The sequence below is a fragment of the Leguminivora glycinivorella genome, chromosome 26 (genome assembly GCF_023078275.1).
Source record: "Leguminivora glycinivorella isolate SPB_JAAS2020 chromosome 26, LegGlyc_1.1, whole genome shotgun sequence".
In the NCBI taxonomy this organism is placed as follows: Eukaryota; Metazoa; Arthropoda; class Insecta; order Lepidoptera; family Tortricidae; genus Leguminivora; species Leguminivora glycinivorella.
This window is the reverse complement of record NC_062996.1, coordinates 7,891,622-7,915,890: the sequence shown is the minus strand read 5'-3', so window position 1 is coordinate 7,915,890 and position 24,269 is coordinate 7,891,622. Positions and strand designations below refer to the sequence as shown.

The window sequence follows — 24,269 nt, the reverse complement described above, 5'->3', positions numbered from 1 at the left end:
GTGTATTGGTTACTCAGATAGCAATACGTATAATACAGCGTGTGTATTCCATACGGGCGAATATCTTAATAACGATTAGTACCGGACCTAAGGAGACTAACTACATGTTTTTCTTTGAATAGATGAGATATTTTTTTTATACACAATAATTCAGCACGAAATGTATTACGTTCACACCAATTAGCGTACCTACCTAAACGTCATTACGGCATAACGTTTATGTCATGTCAAATTAAGTTGGACGGCGTACACTGCTGCTTGATCAGATTTAAGAAACATAGTCTTAATTAATAACACTTTTTAACAAAATGATTATCCTACACGATTCGCATGATCAGATACTATAACTGGATACATTATTCGCCCGTATGAAATCCACACGCTGTATACAAATACTTATAACACATAGAAAACATCCATGACTCCGGAACAAATACGGGATGGATACAGAGATGTTGCTCCAGTTTTGAGCTCATGAAAATTTAAATAATAACAATGACTATGACTATTACACTCACCTGGCTCGGACCCACAAGACTCATCTGTGTCCTGCATTTCTGGGTGTTCATACTCTACCGCAGATTCTTCATCTAGAGCAAACAAACAAAACAAATCACTTACTACAAACACAAAACATGTCACTATTAGAGATGCAATGTATACTTTGGCCGGATTCATCAAGTTAAGAGTATGGGCCTAATAGGATACTGTACTGTACTTAAAATAAAATATTTTATTCAGTGCACAAAATAACACACCAAATAAACAGAAGAAAACTATGGACAATAGTTATTTTTAAACATAATTTCTAATGCGAGTGATAGGGTCAAGTGGAGGAAGAGAGGGGAGTCCTTTGGCCAGCAGTGGGAAACTAACGCAGGCTAGAGAAAAAAAATTCTATTTAATAAGTCAAGGAGAAAGTGCGGGCTCGATGAAGGTACCACGGACCACATATTTTTTAACTGCGTCAGGCTCAATCACTCATTATACGACGTCCTACCAGACAGTATTCCACGACCTATCAATTTCCAATCTCTTCTATCTTTTATGGACCCTCCCTTCACTAATATACTTATAAAACATATCAAAGAAAATAACATAAAACTATAATATCTCTATAAACTGACTCTACCTTTTTGCTTTGCCTCCATCTTGCATCTTACGTTTCTAACCAACGTTTCGTTTCTGCCGCGTATAACCTCATGCTTTCTTGTTGTCTATGGTGTAATTATATATTGCTCTATAGTTGCTTTAAATATATAAAAAATAATATTAAATCCGTTTTTATCCCCCTTTCATGTTTATAACTCTCGAAAATTAGCTTCTTCCAATGCCCTTCATAATTAAGTGTTGTTTTGTCTGTGACGTCTAAATAACAATTCTTCCATGTCCATGTCAGGTACCCAATCCTTCCCAAAATCCTCAGTTCACCGAACATTCTTTACGTGCGTTGTATGTTGAGAAACGTCGTCATTGGCAAAATCCACCTCGGAAAAATGACCGAGGAGTGAAAGCCATTAAAAAAAAAAAAAAAAAAAAAAAAAAAAAGTCAAGGAGAAAGATATAAAATAGATGAATAGACCGTGATGTCACTTACTTAAAAAGAAGCTGATTTGACTAGTAGGAAACTAGCTTATTGTCAAAACTGAGGTTCAAAAGTTTGAAGCCTGTGCCCTGTGACTCCACATTTTGCTTTGACAGTAGTTCTCTATATACTCGATCCTCTTTGCTGCTTCGCTTTCGCAATGAAGCGAAATCGAAGTCACAGTCTTTTTGTACTTTATAATGCTTATTGTTATTTGTACGCCACCAGTGTTTTTTTAGTAGTCAGTAATCCTAATCATAGACGTTATATTAAAAAGAGATATACCCCATACATGTTTACCAATCCATGTAATTTTCAGATAGGTAAGTCATTATTTACTGAGCTAAATTCACTTATAGACGGTGAAGCAAATCTTGTCACTGAAAAAGGGGCCAAATTCAATTTTTCTACGGACTCACCTTCGCCTCTGCTGTGTAAGGCTTGCTAAGGTTAAAGCATTTCGTGTCAGTAAGTCAGTGTAATGTAGTTAGTTGCTTATTGAGCAAAACAATAAAGATTATAAATTATTAGTAAGTAGATTTACATTAACTTAAATAAGTGGTAAAGTGGCAAAGTACTGCCTCGGGTGAGATTTGAATTGGCGGCCTCTGGATCTATATTCCAGCGCTCTGCCAACTGAGCCAACAAGACTTCAATCAAGTCAGCGAAATTTTCCACCATATTGTTCAATGGGACCCGTAGCGACATCTTACAGTTTGTGTTTCCCGAATGGGTTGGTACTCACGCGAAATCTCATCGTCTTCGGCCGACGCCTCCGACTTGACTGTGAACTCTTCATCTGAAACAAACATACTGTTCGTGGGATCGTGTCGACGTCGCTCCGAGCCATGCCTTGTGCTACAGAACTCCTTCAGTGTGGCCACGCTGCTAAACTTGGCTCTAAAATTAGGCAAACTAAATTGACATGACCTGTCAATTTAGTTCGCCTAATTATCAGATGGATTGTAATTGCAACACATATCTTACTTGTCGATATAATATATACTTATGGCAATTTTCTTGCTAATCCCGGCAATTACTACCGGCAACTGCTGTTCTGGTCAATTCTAAACCTATAGTTAAACTGACTACTCAACTCACGCAATATCTCCTCAGGTGTGTCTTCATCCAGCATCTCCGGCTTGACCGCGGGCTCTTCACCTGAACCAAACAACTATATAAGCAGCAGATATTTTATCAAATTTCATATAATTTATTTCATATAATTACATTAAACTTAAGAATGTTTGTTTGGAAGAAATACGCTTTTGGAGTTCATCAGTCAGTCATTTGTTTCATTTCAAATATTTCAAAAGTGAACTGACTAATAAACACTAGTTGAGTTTACCTCTGCCCTAAATTTGGACGGACTATATCTACGTACATATATTATATTATAGTAGAAACTTATTATATACATGATGATAAAGTTATGTATGCAACTGTACATAATTAAGCATTAAAGACTTGCATTATCTTATTATGAAACTCGCCTTTCGGCTTGTTTACTAAAGTGACACTCATGTTTTAATGCATCTCATAATGTGTAGCAGTCACATAAATAACTATTAGTTGTATATTGCTCCGTGCTTGAGCTCATGAGAAGTTATTTATTTATTATTTATTAATCAGGCAGGCAATTACAACAACTGATAGTTGCCTGTATCCAACTATTCTTTCTTAAGATGTGTTCTTTAAATTTATTAAAATAATGATACATTAATACATATCATTGCCGCATAGTAGACTCACCTGGCTCAGACCCACAAGTCTCATGTGTGTCCTGCATTTCTGGGTTTTCACACTCTACTGCAGATTCTTCCTCTAGAGCCAACAAACAAAACAAGTCACTCACTACAAACAAAAAACATGTCACTATTAGAGATCCCACGGATAGTTTGACTGGATTCTAACATGTGGACCACCCCAGCGAGTCATTGAATATACAGTCTGAAGTTTTTATCTAAACAAAGCAAAAGTTATAGGAATGTTAATGATTAGAAACCAAACTGAATCCTGAGAGAAAATGAACTTAATTCACAGTATTTTGTACTATCTAATGCTTATATACAGGGAGGGGATGGTTACCTCTGAGCAGTCGTGTTGTTGTTTGCTCCGTATAATTTAATAAGAAAACAGTGCTGAAAGTGCTTTTACCATAAGGATTTAAATGTGTTTTAGTGAGGTGTGCCGTGAGAACTCTATTACGTGCAAAAACTATCTTACTAAGTGAAAAAACTAAGAAAAAATGACAAAAAACAAAGTCACAAATATCGTTGTGCCGTTCAAATTTCACGCACACATGTAAACAACTCTCAATGTGTGCACAGTGCGTTCTCCAATCAACGCTAAGGACGTTTTTCAAGCCACTCCCATTTAAACTTGCTGTTATAGAACTTTAATTTCGTTGTCTACGTCACAAGCTCGTTTGGTTAAGTGTGAAGTTCACTGGCTTAAACACAGACTACGCCGCGCAGTCGTGAGTTCGAATCCTGTGTATGGACAGAGTTTACTTTTTTGTTTTTTTTTTTTTCTCTTTATTTTTTTAAATTAACAACTGGACTTGAACTTTTTGATTCTTTTGGACTTTTGAATTACTTGTATATTTAAAATGGCGCCAGAAAATACCAAATGCTCCAAATGCGGTGACAGTGTGCATAATCAAGCAGTCCTAAAATGTAAAAACTGTGAGCTAGTTTTTGACACAAAATGTTCAGGAAGGTCCGAGAAATTATTATTTTATTTATTTTATTATTTATTATTTATTTATTGGAAAACCAACAGCACATGAAACATGTTAACAGAAACAATAGAAACAAGAGGCCAATTACAGGTTCTCACCGATAGAAATCTTATAGAAATTAACTTCACTAGGTATTAGGTATTACAAGTAGGTATACAAATATGCTTAGACTAGACAAGTACATAAATCTAGTGTTAATACAGATGCGAAACAAAAGAAAAAACCGGGAAGATTAAAAAGAAGAAAAATCATCAAGCATACGAAATAGAAAAGAAAACAAAAAATAAAAATTAAAAGGCAAGCTCACATAAAGAATTTAAGAGTTAAATTACGCCGTATAGCCTGGGTATTTGCATTAAATACGTCAATATCGTGCTCTCTAGATAGCCTGTTAAGTGTTCTAGCTGCGCGAACGAGGAAACTGTTACGTCTGTAGTTCGAGGACGCAAAGGGAATCGAAATAGGTGGATTATACCTTTTAACCCTATTGGGAGTGTTGAACATAATACTACCAAGCAGATCAGGGCAATCAACGCTGCCGCTAGTGATTTTTAGGAAATAAGTAGTGTCAGCGATTTCCCGACGGTGATACAAAGGCAACATATGGTGTTTTTTGCATACACTAACATACTGAGATGAGTTATAAGGAGTACTTAATTTAAAACATAAAAACTTAATAAATTTTCTCTGTATCCGCTCGATCCTGTCTATATAAATATTGTAACAGGGGTTCCAGACCTGGGATGCGTACTCAAGTTTGCTTCGTACGAATGAACAATATAGGATTTTCAACGTCTTAGCTTGTTTAAATTCAGAAGAGCTGCGCATTATGAACCCAAGGGACTTGGTAGCGCTCTTCACGATGCTGTCCACGTGAGAATCAAATAGTAACTTAGAATCATGAACTACGCCTAGATCCTTTAGGAAAGATACTCTCAATAAATTTTGATTATTTAAGGCATAAACAGACATAATCAATGATCGCTGACGAGAGAAAGTAACTACATGACATTTGGAAGGGTTAAGATCTAATTTGTTATCTCTACAATATATACCAAGACGGTCAAGATCGGTTTGAACAAGAGCCACTTCCCGAACTGATTTAATCTCAGCAATAATTTTCATATCGTCAGCGAAACAAAGCAACTTAGAAAACCTAAAGCATACAGAGATGTCATCGATAAATATGTTGAAGAGCAAGGGACCGAGCAAAGATCCTTGTGGAACACCACTTGGAACATTTACCCAACCAGAAACGTAGTTACTCACAACGACTGCTTGGGATCGGTTGTCAATATACGAAGAAAACCACCTCAACAGGTCGCCACTTATACCTATGCGTTGAAGTTTGACAATAAGTAACCTGTGGTCAATACGATCAAACGCTTTACTGTAATCAGTGTAAATGACATCAACCTGATTACCATCGTCCATTGCCCTTGTAACAAAATCGTTTAACAACACTAGGTTAGATACTGTCGATTTGCGTTGCATAAAACCATGTTGATTTTGGTTCAGAGAGTGTTTAATAGCATCATAAACTTGTGCGTATACTATTTTTTCCAAAACTTTTGATAAGATACACAGTTTGGATATAGGTCTATAATTAATTATTTCTAACTTAGACCCTTTTTTGTGCACAGGGGTAATGAATGCGGACTTCCAAATATTCGGAACAACACACTCGCTCAGTGACCGCTTAAACAGTAACTCAATAGGCTTCAATAGTCCTTTAGCGCAGTTTATTAAAAACAGAGCCGGAAGTTCATCAGGACCAGCTGATTTAGAAGGATCAAGATTAAGAAGTAATCGGAAAAGTAAATCAGGATTTACTTCGATATTAAATATTTCGGCTGGTGAGTTAGAATCACTACTAAACGATATTGTGTCTGAACCACTATTGGGTGCGGAAAAGGTTTTGAAGAAGTAGTCAGAGAATGCATTGCAAATATCTGTACCACTTGAAATGACTATGTCACCGTATTTTAAAGTACTAGGTATACCGTGAGAACTACTACGCGACTTAATGTAGGTCCAGAACTGCTTAGGATTGCGAGTAATATTACATTCAATTCGGTGCATATATGACAGATAACATTCCCGCTCGAGTCTTTTAACACGGTCTCTTAAAATACAAAAAGAGTTATAATCTGACTTATTGTTATAAATTTTATACTTTTTCAAATACTTATTTTTTCCTTAATAACCTTTATTAAAGCAGCTGAGTACCATGGAGGAAAAGTGCTCGCGCTTAAGACCTTATGGGGAATATACTTATCTCTTAGTCTTTTGAAAGTAGAATAAAAAAACTCAACGCACTGGTCAAGCGATCGCCACGAGAATTCGTTAATCCAGTTAACCAGAAGTAACTCATTATTAATAGATATATAATCACCCTTATTGAAACAATATTTAAAGCGCGATGCCGGTCTAATAGATTTTAGCACAGAAAATTGCAATGAAATAATTAATGCTTCATGGTGAGGATCTATTGGTACTAGGGGATCAGAGCAATTCTCAACATACACGATATCGTTCGATAATATTAAATCTAAAGTTTTGTTGTAGCGATTTCGAACCCCATTATACTGGTTCAAGTTAAGCAAATTCAAATCGTCAATAAAACCGCGCTCTTCATGTGTTGTGTAGTTTGCGGGGGTTAAGTACGAATCATGGGTCAGCCATTCAATATTACTCATATTAAAATCCCCGGAAATTAGAAACTTGTCATTAGGGTGGTTGAAAACAATATTTTCAAGTTGATTACAAAAATTAGTTAGTTGTTGGGAAAACGTAAGTCCCTCATTTTGTTTACATAAGTACAATACACCCAAATGAACCCTAGTTAATGCATTAGAGTCATCAGATAAAGACAGCGTGACCCACAAGTCCTCAGCTGTGGAGTGGTATTCGGGGCGTGGTATCACGGCCAGGTCCCTGCGAGCAGCAATGAGCACGCCACCGCCACGACCTTGACCGGTCAGTGCTGCGTCACGATCACGTCTCCAAATCATATATCGGTCATCAAATAGCTCATTATCTAAGACCCCGTCCAAAAGCCACGTTTCGGTCAACATAATTATATCGTAGCTAGCTAAGCATAAGTTTCTGTAAAATATCGACGTTTTAGTCCTTAAGCCCCTCACATTTTGGTAGTAAATTATGGGACAGCTTGATTTATTTAACACTTATAAATGTTGTAGTTAAAAATATTTTATTAAAACATGATAATGAACACTTAAAAAGCCTCGTAAATAAGTAGTACAACGTTACCATCCAGAACGATCGATAAACAAGATTATTTAAATTATTTCTTATAGACATAAACAGTTTCCCGTAAGCGCGAGAGAGCAAACAATAAACAGGCCCGATAGTCAAATGAAATAGACAGGGATAAATATATGTTAATGAGCTTAACGGCGCAGGTAATAGTAACATCGTGCAAAAAATGCAATCGGCGATAAGCGGCCGGCCCGGACAATAACAACTGCCGCCTGGTTCGGGACGTACAAAGGTTCTCAAAGTTTGTATAATGTGTAACACTTTTAAGTTTAATATAAAAAATATAAAATATAGTAAATTTGCTACTAGAATTATCTGGGACAGCAATAGCGAGGAAACAAAGCACCGTAAGCCATTAGTTAAACCAGTTTGTTTAAATCGTGGTCACTATTAATTATAAATACTTTGGAGGAGTCATCTTTTCTAACGTGAATTTTTGCGTATTTAACCCATATGTAAGCATATCCTTTCGCCTTCAGAGTACTCTTCGTCTTCGTGAGCAGCTGTTTATTTGTAGGAGTTAAGTGGTCGTTTGCATATATCCGTTGTTGACTGCCCTGAAACCCAATTTCGGCAGCCGTGATGATCTTCCTTTGTCGCGCAGACGCCAGGAAATCTTCCTTTATATATCTGTTTATAAATCCTACTATGATACACTTTTCATTCGAGTTAGAAGCAGGGACCCTTGAAATATAGTTAACGCTAGTCTTGTCGATTGGGAAGCCCACAACGCCGCAGATCTTATCAAGGATTGAGAACAGGTTCTCTTCTTTTCTTAGCGGAACCCCCTTAATTTCCACATTGTTGAGGCGGTGCCATTGATCCTTACTAGCGAGTTCGCTTTTGAGTGATGACACTTCCTGATTTAAAGTGTGAACCTTGCCTTGGAGAATCTCGATCTCAGGAATCTTTTTCTCAACTTCTGTTAAACGTGAAATACACTCGTCCAATTTATTACTTGTGAAATCGCAAGTTCTTTTTATCTCCGCCAGATCAGCCTTGATATCGACGACATCTTGCTTAAGAGTCGATAGGCTCATAACATGCGGCTTCATATCACGGATCTCACTAAGTAAAGATTCCAGATCAACTGGTTTGGAAGGGCTCGGCCCAGGATTAGACATATTCGGCTGATTAGTGACTAAGGGAGACTGTGTGGTATCCTTTTTACACTTTGAACACTTTAAACATTTCCACCCAGTTTTCCTTTTTCTATACGCCGTTTCTGTAATATTAGCACAACAAAATCCGAAATGATTTTTACACCCGCTACACTGAGCCGAATCGCTGATTTCTAGGTTGCAATCAAAACACTGCATGATGAGAGTTTGACAATCGCTGCCTCGTTTGGAATAAATACGTAAAGTTTATGCACGTGCGTCTTCGCTGGCTTTGTGAAGCGTACTGATTAATTCGGCTAATGTCCCTTGAAAGTAAGAAAAATTGGAAATGCAAAGGGTGTCTTCATAGATCCAACTCACCAATCCAAGTAACAGTTAGAAAAACGAATCCGGTAAGAAGCGCAGACGAACAAAACATTACGTTAAGGAAAAAAACATCAAAATCAACAGCAACCCCGCAGCCGAGACACCCACCTGCGGATGCGGCGCTAGACTCAACTGAGAAAAAAGCAGGAGTCCCTGACAAGTCACCGGCGGCAGAGGCAGCATCCGTACTGGATACCACGGCGTCAGGCACTTCACCCATTTTGGACCTGACGGATGAAGTATCCACATCTCTAGAGTCGAGTTTTCCACCCGCGGAGCAAGCTTCGACAGAGGTGGAAGAGAAGGAGAATAACAAGTCAACGGCATCATCTCCATTACTGAAAGTCCCTGAACCATCGGTGGCGACAATTTCTTCCCCAGTAGCGTCGGACCTGATGGACGAAATACACACGCCATTGGTGTCGGCGGTGTCTGGTTCTGCGACTGTCGCAAAAGAATGCGTTGAGGAACATGACTTTGATATTGACATAAGCGTTGCTATGAGCCAGGAAGAATCACGGACCAGATCCAGGTCTATGGAATTAATATCAGAAGTCGAGGAGCTTTTTCCAGATAACTCTTCTCTTGTTGATGACGAGGTATCCAAAAGTTTTGAGTTAAGTAATGATACCAGTATAATTGCTGCGTTAACAGGCAAGATAGAAAAACTGAGAATTGATTTAGCAAGCACAGAGAATGAATTGCAGAATACAATTATAGAAAATAATGAACTCACGCGTCAAATTGCTAAATTGACGTTAGAATTAAGTACACTGAAACAATTGTGCAATACACCACCTTCAGCTAAGAAAGGAGCTCGAATGAATCGGGTGTCAAACATAGCTAGTCCTATTGGAAAGAGTAGCCTTGGCCCTCGTCTGGATTTTTCAAAAAAAACTTTAGAGTTAGAAAATGTAATATCAAAATTAAAAACAGAGCTTTTTAATTGTAAGGAGGAAATACTACGTCTCAATCAGGTCATTGTGGGCCTCGAACAAAACCTGGCTACTCCAGCAAGGTCCGTCTCACCTCTTGAGCCCTTAAGAGATATTAGAAATGCAAGTGAACCCCTTAGAAGTCCAAATGAGTTATCGGAATGCCGACAAATAAAACCGAAAAGTAAATTATGTATCATATCCAGCACAAGACGATGTAATTTACTACGCAACATGAAAGCTGTGAGTCTTTATGATAATTTTGAGTATTGTCACTATTTAATCCCTAATGTCGGAATAGAATTATTACTAGAAGACATAGATTTGAAACTGGTCGGCTATTCTAAAGCAGACTTTTGCATTGTTATGATCGGCGAGTCAGATTTCCGAATAACCCAAAATTATGATGTGTTAGTTAATACTATACATGATAAGTTGAAGAGAATAAATAATACTAACATAATTATTGTTTTACCAACATATATTTGTGGTGCACCTGTTTATAATGCACGAGTGGAATTATTCAATAATAAACTTGGACAAGACATGCATTGTCATGGTTATGGCTATCTTTATGACTCTAATCGAAACCTAACCCTAGATGAGTTTTCGTTGGAAACTGGAAAAATTATCAGCCACGGAGTTCAAACCATTCTGTGGGGCCTAGCTGAGTGGATTTTAAGCCTAAGCAACACCGGTGTTTCCAAATCAGCTTCGGAGACGCCTCCTAAAAAAAGTGAAATAAGTGAAAATATAACAAACAATGATACCTTGTTTTTTCGACCATAAACTCTCCAATAGAGACGATTCTGTACTGGATATATATAATTCTAACATAACTCTTAATATAGACAAAAATCTTGAAGGAATAAATTCTTATCCCACTAGTCATTTATCAGCACAACAAACAACCTCTTTAAATGTATTTTTACAAAACGTATGTGGCATAAAATCAAAACAAGATTTGGTAGAGTTGTATTTAGATAGTATGGAAAATAAACCACATTTTGTATGTCTTTGTGAACATTTTTTAAATGATAATTCAGCGGATTGTGTTGTTTTTAATAATTACGAAAAGGTCTGTATGTTTTCCAGAACCAGTAAAAAAAGGGGTGGTACATTAATACTAGCTGAAAAGGGTAGGAAGACTGAAACCTTATTGGAATGTAAAAAGATGGCTAGAGTAGAGTGTTTTGAAATTTGTGCGGTTAGGGATTTGGACACTAATGTATGTATATGTTGCTGTTACCAAAATGACAAAAAATTTGATATTTTTATGGAAAAGTTAGAATTGCTACTACAATATTTTCTTGACAAAAAGTGTATAATCTGTGGTGATTTTAATGTTAACATGTTAAACGATGATAAGAAGAAAAGTATGTTTGTTAAACTTTTGAGATCTTATAACTTTAGATATCTTGTTCACAACAAAGCGACGTTTAAGCGCAATGAATCTGAATCGTGCATAGACAATATTTTGACGAATTTACCTGAAGAATGCGTGTTGTGGACTTTAGTAGATCATAATGGTCTGTCAGATGGGCATGCGGGTATAGAAACCGGCTTTATAGTGAATAATTATAATCAGCATGAAAAACGGAAGGAGAAAGCTATTTTTGTGAACCGCAGAGTTTTCAGTAAAAGGAATCACGAAGTATTCAAAGATTGTATAAATAGAGAAAACTTGTGTGTTTTAGGCATTAATAGTTTCCTTAAAACATTTAATACTCTGTTTCAAAATAGCTTTAAAAAGGTAAAGAAAAAATTATTTTACAAAGAACTAACCGTGTTAAGTGGATAACCAAAGGAATCAAGGTAGCGAGCAAAATGAAACGTGTGCTGTTATCCATAGATACTGCTCACAACGATCAAAGTTTAATTAACTATCGCAAAGCGTATATAAAAATATTCAAAAAAGTTCTTAAGAAGGCTAGGATGTTAACGGTACAAAACCAAATTGCGCAGGCAAATAACTCTGCTAAAAGTATCTGGGAAGTGGTAAACAAGCGTACAAGTAAGAACAAGGTAGTTAGTAATAGCAAACTGGTACTCAAAACTGATCAATCATTAGTACATAATGGTGCAGAAATAGCTGAAATTTTTTCCAGCAATTTCGATTCCGCAAATTTTCAAATAAAGGGTGACCCTGCAATAGCTTATTCCTTACTGGAATCGAATTCCGAAAGAGTACAAAATAGTATGGTTTTTAGGCTAACTTCATCATTTGAGATAAAATCAATTGTCAAAGCTATGAAAAATAAAAAATCTAGTGGTTATGACGACATACCCATAACTATTATCAAAGATAATATTGAACAATTAGCTCAACCACTCTCATGTTTTTATAATAATTGTATAGATCAGGGTATCTTTCCCGACCAGCTGAAAATTGCAAAAATTGTTCCTTTACATAAAAAGGGTTCACGGACTGATCCAAAGAATTATAGACCCATTTCCTTATTACCCACCTTGTCAAAAATTTTTGAAAAGGTAATTAAGAAAAGACTCAACACTCACCTTTTCAATAATAATATTATTAATATAAGACAATTCGCCTACCAAAAAGGTATCGGTACCTCCGAGGCAATAGACACAATTATAGAAGACATTACTAATAATTTAAATGAAAAGTTAAGGGTGGCTGGTATCTTTCTTGATTTAAAATCCGCTTTTGACACTATTGATCATGACATCTTATTGCATAAACTAGAATTCTATGGTATCAGGGGAAAGGTATTAAACTTATGTAGGTCGTATTTGCGGAACCGAAAACAGTTTGTAGAAGTTACAGAGGTTAATGAAAGTGCTATTGAGGTCACCTATAGGTCAAAATGTGTTAACATAACACGAGGGGTTCCTCAAGGATCTGTGTTAGGACCCATATTTTTTGTTTTATATTTTAACGACTTTATTTCTTATATTTGTAGGGCAATTCCAGATATAAAGCTAGTGACATTTGCAGACGATACGAGCGCAGTCTTGTCAAGCCCAACTCTTACTGGTCTAAATAATAAGGTCAATTTAGCACTAGAAGTATGTCAGGCATGGCTTCGTGCAAATAGTTTGATTTTAAATAGCTTAAAGACTTACGCTATGTTATTTAAAACAACAGCAAGAAATAATGAATCCCTATGTGTACATATTAATGGCGACATCATTAGACCTGTAGATAGCGCAAAAATGTTGGGTATTCACCTAGATTCACTGTTAAACTGGAAGGATGAATTAAATAATTTAGAAAAGTCAATTAGTTCTGCTTGTTATGCCATTCGCAGCCTCAGGGATGAATTAGAATAGAATAGAATAGAATATAATTTATTTCAGTATAAAAACACAGTTATACAATGCATACACAATGAGATGAAAAAAAAGAAGACTTATAACTAACATGTACACTGTAGGTAATTACACTGAAAAAGGTGAACACTCAGCATAATGCCCGGTCCTACTGGAGTAGTACCCGACGCTGGTCTTCCGTGAACACCTGTAGGGAGCGTAGTTGCACGTAGCTATTTATAATTACTACATATAGGGTTATATACCTATATTTTATACATATATGTACTTCACAAAATTTTTGACGCTAACAATTAATGATGACGATTAGTCTATTAAGAGAAAGGACAAGTTAAGTGGCTATTCTTGTTTTATATTTATTTTAAGAATTTTGTACTACAATCAAGTTAAATAACAATTTGGAAACTATGCAGATGAAAGCTATAAAAATTACAAAACTTCAATCACCCTGACATTGACTTTTGCTTAGAAAGAAGATAACGTTTTAGTTTTACTTTAAAAGACAGTAAAGAAGCAAGTTGCCTAAAAGGTGGTGGTAGGTTGTTCCAGCATTTCGTGGCAGTGTACTTAAAACTGCCCCGAAATGCTGCTGTTTTGTGTTTAGGACATATGAGAAGCGTAGAAAGCCTTTGGCGCTGAAAGAATCGAAGTTTGTCATACAGGTATCGAGGTGCTTGATACTTTACAACACCAAATAGTAGGCAAGCAAAATGGAGAAAGCGCCTGGATTCCATGTTCATCAGATCACTTCTGTTAAGATACGGGGTTACGTGAGTTCTTGGTGGGATTATGAAACAAAAACGAGCACAGGCATTTTGAACTCTCTGAATTACTTTCTTTGTGTGAGATAAAAGACAGGAACCTATAACCGTGTCAGCATAATTAAGTTTAGATAATATAAGTGATTCACATAGTGAGATTCTAAGGTCTATGGATAAATAATTTCTAACTTGATAAAGAACCTTAAGCCTATAGAAACAATTCCTAGCAACATCGCAAACATGATTATGAAATCTTAAGTTTTGATCCATGATCACTCCTAGATTCTTGGCTTCTATGACTTGTTCAATGATACTATCTCCTATTTTCAATTGTGGCACAAACTTATTGATTTGTTGTATTTGTTTCTTTGTGCCTATAACCATAAACTTTGATTTATTTGGATTTAAGACTAGGTTATGTCGTGAGCACCAATCAGCTATGTGGCTCAGATCCCGGTTAATTTCATCTACCGCGGAGAGGGTTTCACTAGGGCGACATGGCAAATAGAGTTGGAGGTCGTCCGCATAGATATGGTAGTTACATTTCTTTATACAGCTAACTATATCCGCGCTATACAAAATGAACAATATTGGCCCCAATATCGAACCTTGCGGAACTCCGCGCGGAACAAGCGAGGCGGCAGAACAACTATTAATACCACTTTCATTGCAGAGTTCAACTCTTTGAGTACGGTCTTTCAAATAATTAGAGAACCATTTCAACGCAACAGAGTCAAACCCATAGTAGGCAAGCTTGGATATTAGTAGATTGTGATTAATTGTGTCAAACGCGCGTGAAAAGTCCAGTAACGCCAATAAAGTTCCGTTTCCAAGATCTGCCTCTGTCAGAAAGTCGTCGACGACATCTAGGAGTGCAGTCGCTGTGCTACGCCCTGCTCTAAACCCAGATTGTTTTTCTGGCAAAATCCCATTAGCATTTAAATACTCCGTTACTTGCTGACAAACAATTTTTTCAATGACTTTGGAGAGAAATGGTAAAATGCTGATTGGTCTGAGATCCTTGCAGTCAGCCGGGTTATTATTCTTAGGTATTGGTTTGATTCGAGCTTCCTTCCACATACTAGGAAATTCTCCAGTTTTAATAGACTTATTTACTAGAGCTGTAATAATTTTCAAGGTATGTGGAAGTGTCAATAAGATCATGTCGCGTGATATGCCATCTGCACCTAGGGCATTTGACTTTATTTGCATAATAATTTTGGAAACGGTCTCATCATTCACATGTTGAAAGCTAAATATAGACGAACTGTAACGGTTAAATTCATAAAAGGTAAGTTCAGAAATCGCGACTTTATCATTTCCTGGGATAGTAAGGAAGTGAGCATTTATTAAATTAGGGTCGTATAAATTGGGAGGAATACTTGACTTGGAATTGAAGTTAACAATATCACGTTTAATATGTTTCCAAAGTTGACGAGGATTTTTAGAGTTTTTATTAAGTTTGTGTTCGAAATATGCCTTTTTCTCTGACCACAAAGCCTCATTAACGACACCTTTAAGTTGCTTGTAATACTGTCTATGGGAATCTAGTTTAGACGTTCGAAATTTAGAATGAGCTTCATCTCTCAGCTTCATCATTTGCCTGACCGTAGATGTTATCCAGGGGTATCCTTGTTTTTTAATTAGAGTTTTTTTTATTGGAGCGTAAGTATCAAAGATGTACAGTATATATGCAGTGAAAGCTTGGATGGAATCGTTAATATTATCATATAAAAGTCGATCCCAATTTACGCATTCAATAAGCGAATTAAATTCAGTCAAAATTATATCTTTCAAAGGTCGGTATACTACAAGTTTAGGCAGCAGCTTAGGTTTTCTGATATTCAGGCTACATGACACAAAGGCATGACTGCTAAGATCCGGGACATGATCAACTATTAAGTTGGAGACGCTGCAGTTGCTACATATAAGATCTAAAACTGTCTCCGAGTGATCTGTGAAGTGAGTGGGGCCCGTAACGTATTGATTTAGACTCATATTGTGTAAAACGCCACCATAAATTCGTCATGGCGCGTTCCAAGCGAGCAAGGATTTAAAAGACCTAATTTCAAAAACTTATCAATTATAAACTGTATAATATAAGAGTGCGAGATATGTACATACTTTAAATTTACCAAGAACTTCTTTAAGATAGTTACATGCCGTGAATTGACGAATATACGCACATTCATGTTTTTAATATATTGCATACCGTGGTAATGAAAGTAATATTTGAATTCTTCATTAAAATTAGCAGTAGGCATACTTAAGGTGGCTCGCCTAGGTTACCCGAAGCTCAGGCTGCGTTAGATGGCGTTAATCTGCAAATTACCAGTCTTATTTTTTTTGTGGAGTCGTACAGGCATTTATATACTTTCAATTATGCTTCGCGAACATTTAATATTAAAATTGACGTATTACAACAAACATTCAACTTCTCATTGTAACGTTAATCCCCTTAATGTAAATAAATTTACTATTTTACACTATTTTTAAGTACCACTCACACATACAAACAGTGTTTTTGTATTCCTTCTAGTCGATAATTTCACGCGGCGACAGCTTGTTTAAATAGCCTTGCGGTAAATACGTGCCATCGCATGATTTGCATGGAAGTACTGGGTTCGAATCCAGGACTTTTTCTCTTTTTTTTTAATACTACGTCGGTGGCAAACAAGCATACGGTCCGCCTGATGGAAAGCGGTCACCGTAACCTATGGACGCCTGCAACTCGAAGAGTGTCGTATGCGCGTTGCCGCCCCATTAGAAACTTGTACACTCCCCTTTACTGCGTATGCACAGCAAAAAGGAGTGTACAAGTTCAAAGGAGGGTTTGGATTGCCGACGACTCAAAGGACAATAGACGGAACAAATTAGTTCCGTAAGTCCTCCCGTCGTCAGCACCCCGCACCCTCGTTGAGCTCTGGCAGCCTTACTCACCGGCAGGAACACAACACTATGTGACACTATTTTTTGTTTTATTATTATACATAAATGTATATGTACTCGTACAGTAGTTACTGAGCGTTTTCCACAAAAAAGATTAAAAACCTATTATCTTACATGGTAATAATTTTTGGGTTCGTCGAACTCAGAATTTCTAACATAATTATCCTAATCTGATATTTTAAAAAATTCCAAAAAGTATAGATAAATTTTAGTTTCTAAACTACGATCCGAATGATTTTTTTTTCTAATTGTTTATTTTGGATGGAGCAAGGGTATTCAAATCGCTTTTGAAATCTTAAATTAGTAAATGAAAATGCAATAGTTAACTGAGTAACGTAATGCTTTAAAAACTCAAGTGGACTTTTTTTATCTAAGGAGTGATTTCGATAAAATATTATATTTAGCGAGGGTATTAAAAGTTGTGTTTTATATCTCAACTTAATAAATAGAAAATCAAAATGACAATAAAGAAATCAATATGTTCTCTAAGATAAAATTGATACCTTCGGCTCTCCATTCTTGCTCGGTCAATAAAAAATACGAAATTTATATCCAAAAAAATACAAAAAGTTTATAGAATCCTGGGAATCGAACGCACCTTCACGGCGTGACAGACGATTGTTCCCCAACGACGCCATTACATAACACGCTGTTACCGACGAAATTGGGCTATACATATATAATTATTTAAATATAAATAATAATGTCAAATCCATACTAATATTACAAATGGGAAAGGGTGTGTGTCTGTTTGTTTGTCCGTCTTTCACGGCAAAACCGGAGCGACGAATTGACGTGATTATTTAAGGGGATTTAGTTGAAGGGATGGAGAGTGACATAGGCTACTTTTTGTCTCTTTCTTACGCGAGCGAAGCCGCGGTCAAAAGCTAGTTTATTATAAATGGGAAAAGCTGGTTACTCTATAATCTGAAGTGGAAGAATTCGTTGTTTCACCAAAGATAATGTGTGTTTGTTTGTTTGTCCGTCTTTCACGGCCAAACGGAGCGACGGATTGACATGTTTTTTAAGTGGAGATAGTTGAAGGGATGGAGAGTGACATATGCTACTTTTGTCTCTTTCTAACGCAAGCGAAGCCGCGGGCTAAAGCTAGTACAGCACGGGTAGCATGGTCGCGCGATAGACGATAAAATATCAGGCCGTCCCTGTCGCACTATTAGTAAGTGCGATTATAGGGACGGCCAGATGTTTTATCATTTATCGCGTGACCATAATTGCCTGCCTGGACCAGATTATATTGATGATAATTTGATGATAATTATTATTTGTAACCATTTAGTTAATATTGTCTTCAGTTACCGCGATAGTTACTCATGAAATAAAAACTATGAAAACGGATTAAATCGCGTATAATGAGTTTAAAATTCATCCCGATGTTTCGAACACTTTTACAGCGTTCGTGGTCAACGGGTGACTGAGGAAAAATTACAATGTGCAAAAGCTACCCATATTCTTGTATATAACCATTTAATTGTTGAAGAAAAACATTCACACAACAATAACATAGGTCAGCCAGCTCAGTAAATGCAATACATTACTAATACTATGCCCACACTTTGACCTATGTATAATGTATTATACCAGACGTGTAATATTTTATTTTATCAACAAAGGCATAATAAAGGATTGTATTGTATTTTTGTATGAAAATAAAAAATAGGAAAGCAATATAGTAATAGTCAAATATTCCATTTAAAAAATATATAAAAAAAAATCCAAAAAAAGTTCAAATGATTAAAAAAACTGCGGGATGGAACTCAGAATCACCTGCTTCATAATCGGTGCATTTGACCAAGACGCCATTTCGATTTACATTAGCAGTGCCGAAATATACGATATGTATCTTTATTGACAAAATGCGTCATTATTTCTGAGTCTGCTTGAGTTAACTAAACCAATATCTTTAATAATTACTTGTCAAGAGCCAAGTGTCACTGATGACAATGTCAATTAAAAATGCGCGAAATATGACGGCTCTGTGTCTGTACACAAAATTTGGCACGCACATTTACGTAAAATTAATAAAAAATTCACATGGATTTGTCCATGATTTCTGTATGAAACAATGTATTTCATTCACTACCGCGACGACGGATAATGTATAGTAGATGTATGCGCATATTTTTATTTAGTTGTAGTGTGCGGTGACTAAATAAATGGTAGATGTTTTTTGTATGGAAAGCGAGCCACCTTAAGCAACTTGATTCCTTATCAGTCATTGAAACAAACATGATTGTTAAAATAAAACCTTTATATCCAGTCAAAAAACATATCTTTAACTTTTTGAAAAGAAATATCAAATAAGTAAATATTACAAGTGAGCACAGGGTAATTGTAATTTTATTCACATGCGTCAGACACAATAAGTAATAATACACATCTTTTATTTAATACAAATCTGTTATACATGTCTTTGTAAAACATAAAATTATCTTACAATAAAACTAAACTATTAAATCTAAAATTAAACTTAAAATAAAATTAAAATTAAATTAAACTAAATAAATCTAAAATTAAACTAAAGTAAATCTAAAAACGGCCCCTGTGGCATAGTACCGAAGACGCTGGCAGCATTTCCTCGCTGGATTGTCAAGCTAATACGCTGAGCGAGGAAGCTGCCAGCTCTTCGGTCGCCGGTGGCGTCTCTTAGTCTCTTCGATAAGTCCTTGAAGAGACTCAGAGCGCCAGGGCCCCACGGACCAAGGGTCTCGACGCCGAATGGAATAAAAATATATTCGGCGCCGAGACCGCTGTATTTTCCTACCTTTATTTTCTCGGCCGCCTCTGCTGCTGCCGCTGCCCTCACAGAGGTTCGGTGGAGATGAGACGGGGCCAGTGTGTCAACGCAAGTTGCGTCCCAAACCAGCACCCGTCCCATATTCCACGGAACCAACGACATCCCATCCGGTCTCTTACCGTCCGTCCTAGATATGCCGGTCGGCTCTAAAAGGGCCGGCACATTGACTGACGCAAGAGACCGGCGGATTACGTCGTTGAGGGCAGCATGCCTCGAGAAGCGGCCAGCGCTTCGTTGGCAGGAAAGCCCGTGGTGCCCAAGTCGGTCAACCTCATGGCCACAGGGGCAGCGATGGGGGCGCAGACCGGGACCCCAAGACGAAGAGAAACTGAAATACGAAGAGTATCGGGGGTTAAAAATGTGCCCAAATTTGGTGAAGGGTGTGCATGGAGCCAGAACCCTGCTTCGCTGGTTCCAGCTGCTAGGAGTCTGGCTCGTCCCTCAGTGTCGGATTGGGCTAGGAGGGAACTAACGGTCAATTTACATATAATGTCGTCCCAGCTCCTTTGAGAATTTGGATATTCGGGGAAATTTTGACCGGGGCAAGCAATTGACCAAGCATTTTTGGCGTCAGCCAAGCCCGCAGCCTCACAGTTTGTTCGTAGGATTTTTCCTATGAGACTGGACGAGCTATGAGCTGACGACAAAAAAGCTGGTAATGCCACACTGGAAATTTTGCGGATCCCTAACCCACCGTGCCGGATGGGAAGGGATCCCTGGGTCCAAGACTGCTCGCTGAGTTTTATATTTAGGACGGATTCTAGGTTAATTTTAATTATAATATCTATTTGTGAAAGAAGATTTTGATTTTTCCAAAGGGTGCAGCAGCGAAGCACATAAGTTAATTTCGGGACGAATAGGCAAAACCTTATAACAGTCAAAGCGTAGTGAGGGCTAATTTGGAGCAAACGATGAGAGTGTTCTTCGAATTTGGAAACGCAATTTTGAACATAACTAGGAAAATTTTCTTCGAAGATGGGGGATCCTAGGAGGCAAAGGTTACTCTTGTCGAGTAACTTTATATTAGGCGCGAGAGAGTTGAATTTTTGAACAACGTCATCTTTGTTAATACAGGAATTTTGAATGAATAATTCACACTTATCAAAATTTAGTTGTAGGCCAATGGAGTTAAATCTTTGGATGATCACTGTAAGATCGGCTAGTACAGTGTCGGCGTCGCCTCCTAGGGTCCCGTCATCCAAGTACCAAACATTAAATTTAGATTTCAAATTTTGGATGATAGGATTTATTGCCAAACTAAAAATTGCTGGCCCCAGGGGATCTCCTTGTTGGCAGCCTACTTCTGACGATAATTCGTTTTTTCGGTACATTAATTTCGTTGGATCTGCGTAACAGTGGAGAAGATAGTTATAAATTTCGGGAATGTTAGATTTTGCTTCTGCCAACAAGGTATCTCTGTCCAAAGAATTGAATGCGTTTTTGACATCAATTTTGAGCAAAACTTCGCATTGGTCGTCGCTAAGGAATGTGCGGAGGGCGTGCACGGCGGCTTCGCAACCTCCTTTGATTCCAAAGCCTAATTGAGTCGGTTCGAAAGACTTTTGCAATTTTGGAAAGATATGTCTAACGGCAATTTTGGATGCTAAACGGCGAAGTGTTGCACCAACAGCAATTGGCCTCACCCCTCCATCCTTTTTAGTTAAAGCTATTAAATTTGCTCCATATAAAATGGGTACAATTTCCGAGTTAATATTTCCTGTGAACATTTTGTTTATTAATTTCGTGATGTTATTGGTTAATTGTTCGCCGACGTCCCCTAAGGACGGGCATGTCAAATCCTTTAGATGTTGTGGGCTGAGGCCATCGAGTCCTGCCGCAGACCCGGTTTTAAAAGAGCAAATGGCATTGAATACTTCAATGTTTTTCGTCTGCAAGCAGGACTCCGTTGCTGTTGGAGGGTCGAAAAAGTAGGGGGTCGCGGGAGCTGGGGGATGTTTAGTTTGTAGGGCCAAAAAGGTATCTGGGTTATCTGGAGACAGCACGTCGCTAGAAAAAGAAGGCGAGCGGCGCCTTTCAGGTCTCCCTCTGTGATTTTATTTTCAATGGATTTGATTTCGTTGTAGTTTTTAGGAAGATGTCTAGGTGTGGTTGAGGTTGAAGGAAGTAAAAAGTTATTGCAATTATTTTTAATCTTTTGAGTTAGAGATATGTTTTCGTTGTTTATTTTTGCATGTAATATAACGTAAGGAAACAGAAGGAGATTGTGCCAATCCTCAGTAGTGTTAGCATCACAACACTTTTTTATGAGGTGGCTAAGATGGGTTGCTACCGAGATTCGGGCACCGCGCGGGATACGTTTTACTACTGGGACGTTTTGTTTAAGATTACTGAGGCGGATATGGAACGGATGATGATGAATAGGTGGTGTATTGGCTAGGATAAGCGGAGAATTATTCTGGCTGAGAGCATTACGATGGATTTTGGTTTTATGGATATTTAAGCCACGGCTAGTTTCAAAGGTTTTTGAACACAACGGACAAGGATGGATAGTGGAAGACGTGCTATCACCAGATTGGGTCGCGGCCTGCATGAGAATTTAAAAACTAAGTACATTAGAAATACAACTATGTAAAAATATAACTATGACTAAAAATAAATACCTATTAACACTGAAAAAAACCACAAAACACAATATTATATATAAAAAACAAACGTCTGTCACTATTTTGGTAGCTGTCACGGCTGGCAGTAGGACTGCGGTGCGCCGTCGCAGGCCGCGGCGGATGCTAGGCCTTTGGCCGCCCGCGGTTCAGTGCTGGTCGGGGCAGTCTACATTTTTAAGGAGACCATAACTATTTTACTTGAAATGCAGAAACATCGGTGATTTGACAGCGGAATATGTCAATCTCAAGAAAACTGAGAAATTGGTAGGTATATTTTGTTTGCGACGGCAGAAAATTCTGCGATCATATATTATCGTAAAAAAGGTGCTGATTTGTTAAAAATTGGTTACTTTTTCGCCATGTTGGTCAAAAATATGTATTTTTATAAATTAAATAAAATCAGCGACATTCGTTGTAAACCTGTCAGTTTTTTTTTTTTTTTTTTTTTTTTTTTTTTCTTCATACACATCTTTAAATTTATGAGGTCCGGATAGTAGTGTTAAACTATTGAAATTAGAAACTAGATATATGTTTAGAGGGTAAATACATACACATACACGTACAGCAGTTATATTCAAATGTATATAAAAGCGATTACATATTAGACATAGTAAGACGACACCGGAGTTATTTCCTATCGGAGGTAGTAGGGACCACACCGAAAACACGTTCAATGTCTTGTTCGGATTTTAAATTTACAGGTTTTGTGTCAGTGTGCTCAGAACGTTTGGCATAGATACGACCATCCCTCGTCCAGACGAATTTCCAGTTCACAGATTTGGCCGCTTGACGTGACATCCAGAAAAGTCTACGGTTAGTTTTCGTTAGCCGCTCATTTATGTAGATTGGCTGCGTAGTGTGTTCAGGCAGTCCCATATCTCGAGAGTCAGTTCCACGGCGTACTCTTGCGTTCCGGAGCATATCGTCACGAAGAGCGCTGCGAGCCAGCCGCACGGCCAGCGGGCGGGCGCGCGGCCTGGCGTCGTCGGCGGCCGCAGTGCCGGCGCCGGGGCCGGGGCTCCGTGCGCTCCCCACGCGCTCGACAGAAACCACGTCCTGGGGCTCCAACTTCACGCCCAATTTTTGAGCTACTGCCTGGACTACGTGCGTAGTCGATTCCCCAATAAATTCAGGCACTCCTGAAATTTCTATATCATTGAGAAGTAACTCCTGGTCCTTTTGATTGATGTCTACCAACAACTGATCGAGTCGGCATTGTATTTCCGATGTGTTAGACTGATTTTTTTGGCTATTTTTTATAATGTGTAACTCGGCATTCAAGCGCTGGTTTTCAGATTCGAGTTCTTTCACTTTTGTATCGATAGTGCGCATCTCTAATTGGAAGCTTTTCAGTTGTGCATCTAAAAAATCAGTGGTTTCAGTAAATTCTTGTTTTATCTTGACAATGGCGGCATCAAATTCCTTTTTCATTTGAATACAAATGTCCTCCTTTGTTGAGCTTAGTTTTGTATCTATGCTACCTAGATCCTGCTTAACACTAGCAAGTTTTGAGTCTAACATCTTGGAAAATGACTCCATGACATTACTCATCGGGGACTCCGTGGTAATATTGGGCTTGTGATTATGTACCAGTAAATCATCGATTGAGCTTACGTCTTGCGTTACGTCGCACATTGATATATCGGCGGCGGCGTTATTGTAAGGCGCCGACTGTTCATAGTGCCTACGCACGGGGGTGCTATCGCCGTTGCGTCCACGCCCAAGCGTAATATTATTACACGAGGGACAGAGCCATTTATGATCTCGCAGTTTACTTTCGTAGTATTCTAT

The 24,269-nt window shown here is 37.8% G+C and overlaps 1 protein-coding gene across 21 annotated transcripts in view; it reads right to left on the bottom strand.

Annotated features, from left to right (window-relative positions):
* LOC125239878 (zinc finger protein 883-like) overlaps window positions 1–24,269 on the bottom strand; it is a 202,214-nt gene that overhangs the window by 5,150 nt on the left and 172,795 nt on the right. For 7 of the 21 annotated variants that reach the window (XM_048147606.1, XM_048147609.1, XM_048147610.1 and 4 more), the window contains 3 exons: window positions 2,687–2,746; window positions 2,331–2,384; window positions 519–590 (listed from right to left, as the gene is read on the bottom strand). The exons of 12 other annotated variants lie outside the window; for them this stretch is intronic. In XM_048147606.1, the coding sequence (XP_048003563.1) occupies window positions 519–590; window positions 2,331–2,384; window positions 2,687–2,746 (186 nt within the window). Of the gene's footprint in view, window positions 1–518; window positions 591–2,330; window positions 2,385–2,686; window positions 2,747–3,337; window positions 3,410–24,269 lie in introns of all 21 variants that reach the window. 2 more of the 21 variants (XM_048147612.1, XM_048147619.1) reach the window with 1 other exon arrangement.